Source organism: Monodelphis domestica, chromosome 3, assembly GCF_027887165.1.
Source record: "Monodelphis domestica isolate mMonDom1 chromosome 3, mMonDom1.pri, whole genome shotgun sequence".
Taxonomy (NCBI): Eukaryota; Metazoa; Chordata; class Mammalia; order Didelphimorphia; family Didelphidae; genus Monodelphis; species Monodelphis domestica.
This window is the reverse complement of record NC_077229.1, coordinates 16,650,975-16,664,926: the sequence shown is the minus strand read 5'-3', so window position 1 is coordinate 16,664,926 and position 13,952 is coordinate 16,650,975. Positions and strand designations below refer to the sequence as shown.

Below are 13,952 nucleotides of genomic sequence, written 5' to 3'. Positions count from 1 at the left end.
GGAATTATGCACAAAGGGCTTTAAAAGACTGACTGTCCTTTGATTCAGCCATACCACTGCTGGGTTTGTACCCCAGAGATAATAAGGAAAAATAGGTGTACAAAAATATTCATAGCTGTGCTCTTTGTGGTAGCAAAAAACTAGAAAATGAGGGGCTGCCCCTTGACTGGGGAATGGCTGAACAAATTGTGGTATCTTATGGTGATGGAATACTATTGTGCTGAAAGGAACAAAGAACGGGAGGAATTCCAAGTGAATTGGAAAGACCTCCAGGAAGTGATACAAAGGGAAAGGAGCAGAACCAGGAGAACATTGTACACAGAGACTGATACATTGTGGCATGATCAAATGTAACTGACTATACTACTAGCAGCAATGCAATGACCCAAGACAATCCTGAGGGATTTATGAGAAAGAATGTTATCCACATCCAGAGAAAGAACTGTAGGAACAAAAACATAGAAGAAAAAAAATATGATCAATCACGTGGTTCGATAGGGATATGATTGGGGTTTTGATGTTAAAGAATTGCTCTACTGCAAATATGAATAACATGCAAATAGGCTTTGAACTACGATCCACTGATAATACAGTGGAACTGCTTGTCAGCTCTGGAAGTAGGGAGGGAAAGAACATGAATCATGTACCCATGGAAAAATAGTCTAAATAAATAATTAATTAAAAACACCTTTTTATTTAGTATTGATGAATTTTCCTTGTTTATGGGGGAGGTCCTATTATTCTTGGGTCGGGCTAGTCTGAATCCTGAACCCAGGAGTACCACGTTCTCTCTGCCACACTGGGGCTCAACTTAGATGCTCTCTGCAGCTTGGGATTTGGAGGAGATGCAAAATGTTGTTTTTCTTCTTAAAAAAAAAAATGAATGTTAAGGGGGCAGCTTGGTGGCTCAGTGGATAGTGAGCTAGACCTGGAGACAGGAGGTCCTGTGTTCAAATGTAGCCTCAGACACTTCTTGGCTAGGTGACCCTGGGCAAGTCACTTAACCCCCATAGCCTAGCCCTTACCATTCTGGCCTGCTACTATAAAAATAAAATTTGGTGAGTTTTAAAAATAAACTATTTAGATGGAAAAACTGTTCTAATATAGATTCAAAACTTTTCAAAACTGTTTAACTCGCCAATCAGGTTTAGACTGTTCAGATACTTTCGGATACTTTTGATAGAGGAGATCAAAAATATCCTCAGTGAAGAAGTGAAGCTCAAATGTGAACTTCCCTTCAGGGTCAGGTGCAAGGATGCTAAAGAGACTCTTATTATGAACATAAAATATTTATTGAAATATATAAGGATAAATAAAGGATTTCTAATCCTAAGGGATTCTAAATCCACCCAAATAAACTCCTGGGTTCCACAAGGAACTGCTTCTCCTGTGTTTCACAGGCTACACTAATCTCCCTGATCTAACTAACCCAAATTTTTTCTATCTAAATAAAAACTACAGCTATTATCCTTATAAATCTCAACTTCACCTTCAAATGATAAAATAGCAAAGGCTGCTGGTTGAGTCTCAACAAGAATCAGGTTAGGACTCTGAGCCTTAACAGACTGAGAGTCCAAACCAAATACCAGGTTTTTCTTTGGTCTTCTCAGAGTTAAACAATCTATAAAACCACAATAGATATTCAATAGTGTTTCCCAAGTTGGGAAAGGAAAACACTGAGTTCCTTCAGGTATTTCCCTCAGACAGAGAGAGGGGCAAAGATGTTCCCTTCTCCAGCCCTGAGAGAGAGTCTCTGAGTGTGTGTCTCAGCTGACTGCCAGAGAGAGTAATTGACACAGAAAAACAGTTATAACTGTCAGCAGTTGAAATTAGCACATTCTCTCAGATCTGCTTCAAACTCCAGTTGTTTTCTCGAGCAGCCACTTTACTTCTTATCCCTAAACTAATAAAACAATGCTTATTTTCTAATATCATCCTTACACTACCCACACACAGTATTGATTCTAAGGCAGAAGGTCTGTAGGACTTTTTAAAATGTGTTTATATGTAATTGGTAAATATTTAATAAAAGGAACTTAAAAAAATTTTTTTTTAATAAAACAGCAAGGAGAGTTCCATGTCTAGATCAGCTCCATCTCAACAAATTCAAGCCAAGCCAGTTGTGATTAAACACCCACTGTGTATAAGGCTCTACCTAAGCACTAGGGGGTACAATAGATAGAGCTCTGGACCAGGAGGCAGCAAGACCTGAGTTCAAATCTATCCTCAGATATTTACTAGCTGCATGACCCTGGGCAAATCATTTTATCTCATTTGTCTCAATTTCTTCAACTGTAAAATGGGGATAATAATACCACCTACTTCCCAGAGGAGGAAAAAACAAAGGCCTGGCACAAGATATTTACTTTTTTGTAAAATTTGATTTATTTTTCACTTAACAAAAATCTGTTTTCTTTCCCTCCTACCTCCCTTACCCCAGAGAGAAGCCAAACCCTTAGTCAAGCAGAATAAATCCCCACCCTGATTATGCAGAAAGACTACAATGGCTGGAATTGCTCCTCAGAGACCCAGCCTTTTGGCTGTTTGCCCTTTTTATCATATTGCTATTTTCACCTAAATTGATCCTCTGGTTCTGCTCCTTCCCTCTGCATCAGTTCCTACAAGTCTTCCCAGGCTTCTCTGAAACTGTTTCCTTCATCATTTCTTACAGCTCAACAGGATTCCATCCTATTCATAGATCCCAACTTGTTCAGTCATTCCCCACCCAACTGACAGCACTCAAGGAAAAATCAAAAACCAGCTCCAAATGTTTTGGTAACTTTGGGTCCACTTCCCGATCCCTTTAGAGTACGAGCCCAGGAGCCGTTCTCAGTGGGTCAGAGGGTAGTCACAGTTGGGGGGGGGGCAGTTCCAGAAAGCTTTCCAGAATGGGAGGCCCATTCATGGCGCCAACAACGATGCCTGAATGCCCTTCCCACAGCCCCAGCAGCATTTATTATTTTCCATTTTCACCAACTTCACCCATCTGATGGGTGAGAGGCCTTCAGAACTTTAGGGTGGTTTTAATTTGCAATGATTTAATTAGTGGGGACTTGGAGGTTTCTTGGGCTACTGAAGGCAAAGTTTCTGGCTTAGGAAAAAGCCAATTCCCATCCTCTGACTTTTTACCTAACGGGGAATGATTCTAATTCTTAGAGGTTTCATTCGATTTCTTATGTACCCCGGAAATGAGGCCCAGTTGGAAAGAGAACTTTCTTTTTCAGGCTGTGGGGCCTCACCTGGACTTAAGGATTTTATAAAGAGAAAAGGTGTGTCCAGCCCTTCGGCCCCATTCTTCGCTGCCCCTGGAGGTCCTTGTTGAGCCACTGCTGAAGGATGAGCCGGGAAGGAGCTTGCTCCTCTCAGCTCTGGTTATACACTGACCAGACGCTGATGCGCTGGTCCTTGGAGCCACCGGCCAGCAGCTGCTCCCTTGGCTGCCCAGGATCAGAGAAGGCCACACAGTGAACAGCTGCACTGTGGTAGTCCAGGACTGCTAGGGGCTTTAGCTGCTTCCAGCCAAAGAGTCTAATTCGATGATCCCAGCCGGCCGTCGCCAGGATCTTCCCATCTGGCCGGATGACCACGTCCGCTATACCAGGGTTGGTGAGCTCCTGAGTTCTGCAAACCTACAAAATTAACACAAATGAAAGAACACATTTTGAGTTGCTTAAAATAGACTAGCAAGGAAGAAAAACTCATTTAACAGGTCAGCAAGGGAGGGAGAGAGAAGGAAGAAGGAGTCTGAAGCACTCACTACCTTTTATCTTCCCCATAAAGCTCACCCTCCTCTGGGACACCCTCTTTCAGCAGGTGGCATCACCATTAATCCAGGTTCTGCCTTAGCCTGCAGGTCCTAGGCCTCTCCATCCTTTGTGTGACACCTCTTGAATCCTTCCTCCTTTTTTCTGTTCCCATTAGCACCACCCTAGGAGAGGCCTCCATTTACACCCACCGGGGCTGTTCCAAAAGTCTCCTAACAAGTCTTCCCACCTCTGTCGACTCTTCCCCTACAATCTAATCTTTATATGTTGGCAGAAGAATATTTTTTACACAGATTTATTTATTTTTAGAGGCATCTGGGCAGAGCAGTGGATAGAGTCCAGAGTCAGGAAGATCCGAGTTCCAATTTAGCCCAGAAACTTACTGGGGAAGTCACTTAGCCTGTTTGCCCAACCCACTCAATGGCAGACCATGCTAGTGTCTTCCCCAAGAAATCCTCATAGATGACATTGGCTTGCTGTGGTCCAGGGGGTCATGGAGAGTTAAACGTGATTGAACGACTGAACCACAACAAACTATTCTTTTCATTCATCTGCTCAAATAATCTGTGCGTTCTGAGGAATCAATGAATCACCGTTAAGGGCCCACTATCAAGGCACGTGGGTGCTGGGGAGGCGAAAAGCAACAAAGGACAGTCCAGCCCTCAAGGAGCTAAAGCGGGAGACAACCTAGAGATAAATCCTTACAAAGTAGGCTATGATTCAATTCAAATCAATTCCATCAACATTCAGGAAGTACCTACTATGCGCCTGGCATTGGGCACAATAAATAGGAAGTAAAGAAAGGAAGGAAGGGAAGGCAGGAGACTGAAGAGGGGCTGGTGAAGGCTTCCTGTAGGAGGCAGATTTTTAGCTAGGGAGGTTGGGGCCCAGGCATGAGGAGCAGAGATGGCATTCAGGGACCAAGGAGAGCTCTAACTCCCTCATGCTTGGATCAGCCCAGGACCTGCTCTCTCTCTGTCTCTCTCCCTGTCTCTGTCTCTTCCTCTCTTTATCTCTGTCTCTCCCTCTCTCTCCCCCTCTCTCTGTCTCTCCCTCTCCCCCCTGTCTCTCCCCCTCTCTTTATCTCTGTCTCTCCCTCTCTCTCCCCCTCTGTCTCTCTCTCCCTCCCTCTCTCTCTTCCTCCCCCCCCTCTTTATCTCTCTCTCTGTCTCCCTCCTCTCTTTCTCTCTCTCCCCCTCTCTTTATCTCTGTCTCTCCCTCTCTCTCCCCCCCCTCTGTCTCTCCCTCTCTCTGTGCTCCCCTCCTTTCGCATCACTTCCCTTCATACCACACCAGACAGCTCGGTCTACCCGTTGTCCCTTGGAGGCATCCCCAGACCTCCTGCCCAGAGTCCACTCTAGATAACCACAGTGTCCTACTCCCCCCTCCCCCACTGTGCTCTTCCAAGACAGGAAAAGCTGTAAGGGCTAAGCAACTGGAGTGTCTTACCCGGCTAGGAAGAGCCCGAGGCCATGTTTGAACCCCAAGCCTCCATGCCTGGCCCTCTATCCCCCAGGCCCGCAGCGGCCCCCCTACCTAAACTTTAAAGGCTGAGTGGCCTGAGGAAGGCTGAAGGCCTGGCCCCCTCTCTCGTGGACGGCCCTGATGGCACCTCTGTGTCAGGGTGGGGCGAGGCCCACGGGGGGCATCCGTACAGGGCTCGCCCAGGCCCGGCACAGAGAAGGCACCACATAGATGCTGGTTTCCCTCGTTGGGCCCAACACGCAGACGCCTTCTTCGGCCTGCTCCGAGGAGGCAGCCTTACCAGCGCGTCCCTGTGTGCCCAGCAGGAGCGGTGCGGCCTCCCTGCCTGAGAGGGAGGCCGTGCAGGAGGGACCGGGGGAGCTAATCCCAGCTTTGCCACTGACAAGCTGCAAGTCTGGCATGAAGTGTCTCCACTCAGTTTTTAATCTACAAAAGGACGGCTAACAATGCCCACCTACTTCACAGGGATCTGGGGCGAATTAACAAATTAGCACCTGCAAAGTGCTTTGGGAATAGGAGCCCTGAGCGGAGAGGGAGGCCAAGAGGAAGCGGCCTGTTATTAGACAAAGTACTGAAACTCACGGTGGCTCGCGGCTTCAGACCGGGGAAGTGGTGGGACCAGACACTCACGTATGTTCACTGAAACTCAGACCTCCTCCGGCTTTACGGAAATTCCCATCATGCCTCGTGTGAGCCACCGCTGGTTGTTCCGGTTGTCTCTCCTGACTCAGCCAGGGGAGCCCACTGTCACTGTCGTCATCATCATCAGCGTTTATTGTTCTTTAGTTATGTTCAGCTCTTGGTGATCCCATTTGTTTTGGGTTTCTTTTGGGGGGGAGCAAGGATTCTGAGTGGTTTATCATTTCCTTCTCCAGCTCATTTCAGTCGAGGAAACCTGTAAAATCTGTAAACTAAGGCAAACCAGGTTGGGCTTTGTCCAGGGTCACAGATAATATCTGAGGCTGGCCTGGAACACAGGAAGCGGAATCTTCCTGACGCCAGGCCAGTGCTCCCTCCTCTCAGCCGCCTAGCTGCCCTTGCTACACACAGAGTCACAGGGAAGGAAGGGGCGCTGAGGGAACAACTGTACGTCTTGCCTCCACACGTTAGCTGGGAAAGGTGGCGTGATGGGTCCTCCAGACTTAAAAACTCCCCAAACATCAGTCCTGGCTTTATTCAGCCTGGAGCTCCTCCCTGGGGGAGAGTCCAATCCCTCCATGCCGTAGTTGATGACTTCTTTTAATTTTTTTTCCAGATTACACGTCAATACAATGTTTAATACTCATTTTTTGACGTCTGCCCTCTCTGTTCTCTCCCTTCCTCAGGAAGACAGGTAATACAATATAGCTTGTACATAGATGATCACATAATGCATATTTCCCATTTGCCATGTGAAATAAGACACACATCGCTCAGAGAAAAACTCCTTGTATGGCAGAGGGTAGCCTTTTCCCTCGTGAGTCCCTTGGAGCTGCCTTGTTGACGGTAGTTAAGCCATTCACAGCGGATCATCACATTACTGCTGTTACCATGTCCGACGTTCTCCTGGTTCTGCTCACTTCACTCTGCATCAGCTCATACAAGTCTTGCCAGGGTTTGGGGGGATGGTCTTATTTGCCATTTTGAGCTGCTGTGGCTGACCTTCCGGCGAGGAGCCTCTCCTCCATCCTCTGGGTCCCTCAGTCTACTGCAGAGTCCACGCTCAAAGGCTTCTCCGCTCGGCAGGACTCACCACAAGCCGCTACTACGCTTCCGGAATCAATGAAGACCTCGGGCTGTCATCACTGCGTGCCCTCTGAACCCAGAGTGAGCGAGTAGCTTTAAGGCACGCGATGGGCTGGCGAAATGTACCCAATGGGCTCTGGGACCTCTTCAAAGTGTTTTTTCTTGGTCCTCTGAGATTTGCTGGAGTCTTAGGGACTCCTTTGCCTCTGTTCCTCTTCCTCCTCTTCAAACGAGGAAATCTTAATATAATATCTGGGGTCCCTTAAAACGAGATCCCTCCCCTCTCTTTCCAACCTCCCAGTTACTATCAAGAGCATCACCACCCGCCCCGTCATCCAGGCTCCCAGTCTTGAGGTCAGTCAATGGGCTTATGCTATGTGCTTCCTCTGTACCTGTCACTGGCGATATGAGAGAAGGCAACCCGCCCCCTTCAAGTTCCCTCCCAAGATGACTCATAAGGGCAGCCCAACTGGAGGAGGAGATCCCATGCACAAATCTAGGTCCCTCCAAAACACACATGGGGAGGATGAAGGGAACACCAAAGGGGCAGGCATGAGGCATCCATCACTGCTCCCTGCTCTTCCCACGTTCATAGTACACGGTCCCAGGCATGAACTGGAGGGTATCCTCAGTACTGCTCGTTATAGTGCCTGGTGGACTGTTTTGTTGTTCAGTCGTGTCCAGCTCTTTATGACCTCTTTTGGAGTTTTCTTGGCAGAGATATTGCAGTGGTTTAGCATTTCCTTCTCCAGTTCTTTTTTATAGAGGAGGAACCTGAAGCTAATGAGTTAAGTGATTTGCCCAAGATCACAGAGGTTGGATTTGAACTCAGGTCTTCATGGCTCCATGCCTGGTACTTTGTGCATTATAGCATGATGTAGCTGTCCACCTTCTGGGTTGTAAGTGCTTAATAAATGCTTGTTGATTAATTAATTCCTTGGAAAATGTCTAAAGCATTTTTTTGGGTCTTTGATGGGAGAATGAAACATGATATTAAAAAAACGTAAACTATTTTTAACGTTCATTTAAAAAAATTGAGTTCTAAATTCCTTCTCTTCCTTCCTCCTTACCCCCCTTCCTGAGAAGGTAAGTGATCTGATATAAATTATACACGAGCAGTCATGCAAAACAGTTCTATATTAGCTATGTCGCAAAAGAAAACACAGACAAAAAAAGAAAAGAAAAAGAAAGAAAGTAAATTGTGCTTTTTAGCCTAGATAGATGCATTTAGATCAGCATTTAGATTCCATCAGTTCTTTCTTTGGCAGTGGACAGTATTTTTCACTATAGGTTCTTTGGAATGTCTTGGATAACTGTATTGTTGGGAATAGCTAAGCCATTCAGAGTTGATCATCTTATAATATTGCTGTGCTGTATACAATATCCTGGTTCCACTTGATTCACTCTGCATCCGTTCATACAAATCTTCCCAAGGTTTTCTGAAACCACCCTGTTTATCATTTCTTGTAGCACAATAGTATTCGATCCTCTCCATATACTACAACTTGTTTAGCCATTCCCTAACTGATGGATAGTGTCTCAATTCCAATTCTTTGCCACCTCAAAAAGAGCTGCCATAAATATTGTTGTACAAATAGTTCCTTTTCCTTTTTAAAAAAATCCCTTTGGGGTACAGACCTAGTAGTGGTACTGCTGGTCAAAGAGTATGCCTACTTTTATAGCCTTTTGGGCCCAGTGCCAAATTGCTCTCCAGAATGGAGACAGCAGAATGGATCAGTTCATAATTCTACCAGCAACGCAGCAATGTTCCCATTTTTCCACATCCCCTCTGATATTTGTCATTTTCCTTATGGGATAATAGCCGAACTAATAGGTGTGAGGTGTTCCTCAGACTTGTTTTAATTTGTATTTCTCTAATCAAAAGTGATTTAGAGCACTTTTTCATATATACATATTTCCTACAGCTAGCTTTGATTTCTTCTGAAAACTGCCTGTTCCTATCTTTTGATTATTTATCAATTGGGGAATGATTTATTTTCTTATAAATTTGACTCAGTTCTCTATGTATTTGAGAAATAATGCCATTATCAGAGACACTTAGTGTAAAATCCCCATCTCCTTTAGTTTTCTGCTTTCCTTTTTGCCTTTGCCTTTTGTCTTAGAATCAATACTGACTCTGGTTCCAAAGCATTAGAGTGGTAAGGTCTAGGCAATGGGAGATAAGTGGCTAAAGCTGGCTTTGAACCCAAGACGTTCATCTTAAGGCCTTGTTCTCCATCCGATGGGCCACCTAGCTTCCCACTCTGGCTTTCTTCTAATCTCGGCTGCACTGGCTTTGTTTGTGCCCAAACCTTTTAATATAATCTAATCAAAACGATCTATTCTATACCCTTTGATGCTCTCTCTCTCTCTCTCCCCTTCCCTCCCTCTCTCTCTCTCTGTCTCCCTCCCTCTCTCTCTCCCTCTCTCCCTCCTTCTCTCTCTCTCTGTCTGTCTCCCTCCCTCTCTCTCTGTCTCTCTCCCTCCCTCCCTCTGTCTCTCTCCCTCTCTGTCTCTCCCTCCTTCCCTCTCTCTCTCTCTCTCTCTCCCTCTTTCTCCCCTTCTCTCTCTCTCTCTGTCTCTCTCTCCCTCTCTCTCTTTGTCTCTCTCTCTGTCTCTCTCTCTCTCCCTCCCTCTCTCTCTCTGTCTCTCCCTCTCTGTCTCTCCCTCTCTCTCTGTCTCTCTCCCTCTCTCTGTCTCTCCCTCTCCCTCTCTCTCTCTCTCTCTCTCTCTCTCTCTCTGTCTCTGTCTCTCTCTCTCTGTCTCTCTCTCTTTCTCTCTCTCTCCCTCTCCCTCCCTTCCTCTCTCTCTCTCTCTCTCTCTCTCCCTCTCTCTCTCTCTCTGTCTCTCCCTCTCTGTCTCTCCCTCTCTCTCTCTCTCTCTCTCTCTCTCTCTCTCTCTCTCTCTCTCTCTCTGTCTCTCTCCCTCTCTCTCTCTCTCTGTCTCTTCCTCTTTCTCCCCTTCTCTCTCTCTCTCTCTGTCTCTCTCTCCCTCCCTCCCTCTCTCCCTCTCTCTGTCTCTCTCTCTGTCATATGTTCTTCCCGTATTCACGAGTTTGACAAGCAACCTCATCCGCGTCCCCCGCTTTGCTGACGATGTCGCTCTCATGTCTACATCCTGCGGCCACGCTGACCGTACTCGGTCTATACCTGGCTCCTGCCACACCACTGAAACGCTCTTAATGGTGCCGAGCCGCAGCCGCCTGGGGGTCCGCCCCGGGCTCTCGCGTCTGCCCTCTTCATCAGTGGCTTGGACAGCGCCCCGGGAGGAGTCGAGGACAGCCTGCTATGGCAGAAGGCCGAGTCCCATCGATTGAGCTGGCGTTCGGTAGGGATCGATGTCGCTATTATACGCGGGCTAAACGCCCGGGCACAAGGCCAAGCCCACAGTGCACGCTGGGAGGCCCAGTGTCCAAGGGCGGGGGGTGATCCGGCTGGACCACAGCAGGAGCGCCGGCCTCCGTTCTGGGCATGACTCTGCAGGCAGGCCTGGCCATAGGAGGCTGAAGCAGGGGTGGGCTGGGGAGGGGATTCTTTCTTGGGAATGGCCCCTCTCGGTTCCGTGGTCCTACCAGAGAGACTTCTCCATGTTTCCTGGCCCCCCCAGCCCATACAAATGGCGGAACGCTTCCGGGCTGATGGTGGTGGGGCTCCATCTTTGTACAACGAGGCCTCTCTGGGTGAAGCCTGATGACTTCTTTGTGGATCCGCTTTTGAACTAGCCGTCTTGGCTGCGGTATAAGGAAGGAAGGTAGGACGTGGGTCGTCGGGGCACCTGCCCGCGGTCCCTCAGAGCCAGGGGCAGGCTTGGGCGGGAGCCTCCAAGTGAGGCCAATGGCCACTAGCTGACGGCCGGGGGGGTCTCAGGGACCGCCGAGAACCCCCAAGTCCAGACGAATTACTCTGAATGCGGGCTGAGGCTCGCCACAAGGACGGAAGGGAAGGCAACGGGTCTGGCCGCCACCTGTACTCGGCTGTGAACGGTTCCTCCGCTCGGCTCGCCTTTCCTTCGAAAGCAAACTGATGCTGAAAAGCAGCCGACGAAGGGCTCGCCGTCCAACCGTGGCAGCGGCTCGGGACGCGATGACGCTTCGGCTGCCCACATCCGACGAAAGAGAAGGCGGGGCCTGGGCGGGGGAGCCCGGGGGGCCTCCGAGGTGAGAGCAGAGGGGGCTATTATCACCTCAGGGGCCCTGTCCGGGGAGGCCGAGCTAGAGCGGAGGGGAAGGGGTCACCGAGTGGCTTTCAGACCCCGCATTACCTCAGGTCCTCGGAATGTACAGTGATGAGAAGGACCCATCTGGTTTGGATTTAGGAGAGCGCTTGGAGAAAACGTCAGCTGTGCCTCTTGCTATTTCTCCTCCTTGCAAGGGAGGGACCCGCTTCTTGGGCCATCTTACGAAGACATTCAGGAATGGGCGGTCCACAGGAGGCTCTGCGAGGGGCTCAAAGCGGCTCCCCGCGTGTGTTCTGGGGGTCCCCAAAGAGCCCTGCGGTGCCGGTGGGGAGTACGATGCTGCCGCTCGCGCTCTCCGCCTTCCCCTCAGAGCGCACCAGCCCTCCTCAGGTGGGATTCTTGGCCAAACCTTTCTTACAGCAGAGCCATGAAACATGCTTTGATTCTTTTAATACTTCATGGATGCTGGTGCCACGGGTGGGCTGTCCATCTGTTATTCATCTTTTTAAAAAAGTTTTTTGATTCCTTTTCTTTTTACATCCTCATTGCTTCTTGGCCTTTTGGCTAGGATCAAATGTCTTTTTACATCCTAGTTATTTATAAAGACAGATTCTTTTCTCCCTTTTCTCTAGGGAGCAGCTGGGCAGCTCAGTGGATAGAGCACCAGGCCTACAGACGGGAGGTCCTGGGTTCAGATGTGGCCTCAGACACTTCCTAGCAGAGTGACCCTGGGCAAGTCACTTAACCCCGGTTTGCCTAGACTTCCCTGCTCTTCTGCCTTGGTGCCAATACTTAGTAACTTACTACGGAAGGTAAGGGTTAAAAAGAGAGAGCCCTCCTTTACAACAGGAGTGCAACACACACACGCACACACACACACACACACACACACTCACACACACACGCACACACACGCACACAGACACACACACTCACACAGACACACACACGTACTCACACACACACACGCACTCAGACACACATGCACTCACACAGACACACAGAACACACGCACGCACACACGCATACACATGCACTCACACACACATACACACACGGACACACACACGCATACACACACACACTCTCTTTCTCTCCAGTGACTGCCAGCATTCTCCTGAGGAGGGAGCGTTTCACCACTTGTACGTGAGGGTCGCTCAGGAGTTTTCCATCTTCCTGGAGTGACCTTCTCGGGTACACTCTCGTGGTCACTCTGGCTACTGTCCTTTTGGCTCCACTTGTTTGGTTCTTCCTCGGTTCATACAAATTTTCTGATGTTTATCTGTTATCCTCTCTCTTGGCTCCAAGACCAGCGGGCTTACCTCATTCTCCGGCTGGGTGTGTCTTTGATGATGAATAATGAACAGAAATCTATTCTCTCTCTCCCTCTTCATTAGGGAAAAAAGAAAAACAAATTCCCTGCAAGAAATACACCCAGTGTGGCAGAACAAGCTCGCTCATTGGCCGTGTTGGGCGACGTCTGGTTCTGGAGGCCGAATCCATTCCTGTCCGGTCCGGATGTGGGGAGGTGGTTCTGCCGTTGGCCCTCTGGAACCACGGGGGGGGGGGGGGGGAGTCACTGCACGGATCTCGCCCCGCGGCTTTGAAAGCTGCTCTTCCTGTACAGACCGATGCCACGGTAGAAGTTGTTTTTCGGCGTCAGTTCGCTTCACTCTGGGTCCATTAAGGCAAGTTTTCCACGTCTCTGAAAGAGTCTATTCCTCGTTTTGTATGTCACACTAGTATCCCTTTATATTCGCAGACTCCCACCTGCTCGGCCCTTCCCTAAACGCTGGGTATCCTCCGTGAAAAGTTTGTACCATGGAGCAGTTCCAACCACAGTTCATTGGCGAGCCTGCTTTCCCACAGCCCCAGTTATGCTTATACGTTTCAATCCGTTCCTCCTATGTCTTGGACACGAGACCTTTATCAGAGAAACTTAAGGCAAAGATTTCTTCCAGTTAACTGTTTCTCTGCCTCTCTCTTACCTTCTGCCCTAGAATCAGTACTACCTGTTGGCTCCAAGGCAGAAGAGTGGTCAGGGCTAGGCCATGGGGGTCAAGTGACTTGCCCAGGGTCACACCGCTGGGATGTGTCAGCGGCCAGATTTGACCTGAGGATCTCTTATCTGTAGGTCTGGCTCTCAGTGGACTGAGCCACTTAGCTGCTCCCTAATTGTTTCTCTTTTAATGCTAGTTTTATTGGATTTACGTGTGCAAAACCCTTTAACTTATTCATTATCATTAAATCAAAACAATCCGTTTGGCTCTTCGGGATCCTCTTTTCTGCCCTCCGCAGGGATAACAGGTATTCCCCCTCAGGTTTCTCTAATCTGTTGATCACGTGCCTTTTTATAATTAGCTCGTGCATCGATTTGGAGCAACCTTGGTGTAATGCCGTTGCTTTACATTCCAGACTGCTGTCCAGTTAGCAGTATTTATGATAGGGATAACCCGGCATCCTTTCTGGGCACTGTGGCAGGTTTCGAATCAGGAAGATTCATTCAAATCCAGCCTCAGACACTTACTAGCCGTGTGATGCTGATCAAGTCATTTGAGCCTGTTTACCTCAGTTTCCTCCTCTGTAAAACAAGCTGGGTCACAAATGGGGTCATGAAGAGACGGCCATGACTGAACAATAGAATCCCTTCCAATAAAATGAGGGGTGAAACAAAGATGCCTGCTGTTGCCGCCTCTATTTGACAAAGGACTAGATGTAGCAATCAGATGTGAAAAAGAAACCGAGGGCCCAGCAAGACCCAGGAAAGACGGCTTTTTGCTGATAAGGGGATGTACTTAAAGA

The 13,952-nt window shown here is 48.4% G+C and overlaps 1 protein-coding gene across 6 annotated transcripts in view; it reads right to left on the bottom strand.

Moving 5' to 3' along the window:
* Positions 1 to 2,361: 2,361 nt before the first annotated feature.
* Positions 2,362 to 13,952, bottom strand: part of GNB1L (G protein subunit beta 1 like) — a 144,041-nt gene continuing 132,450 nt past the window's right edge. For all 6 annotated transcript variants that reach the window (XM_007506090.3, XM_007506093.3, XM_007506091.3 and 3 more), the window contains one exon: positions 2,362 to 3,629. In XM_007506090.3, coding sequence (XP_007506152.1) covers positions 3,363 to 3,629 — 267 coding nt within the window. In that variant the 3' untranslated portion in view covers positions 2,362 to 3,362. The remainder of the gene's footprint in view (positions 3,630 to 13,952) is intronic.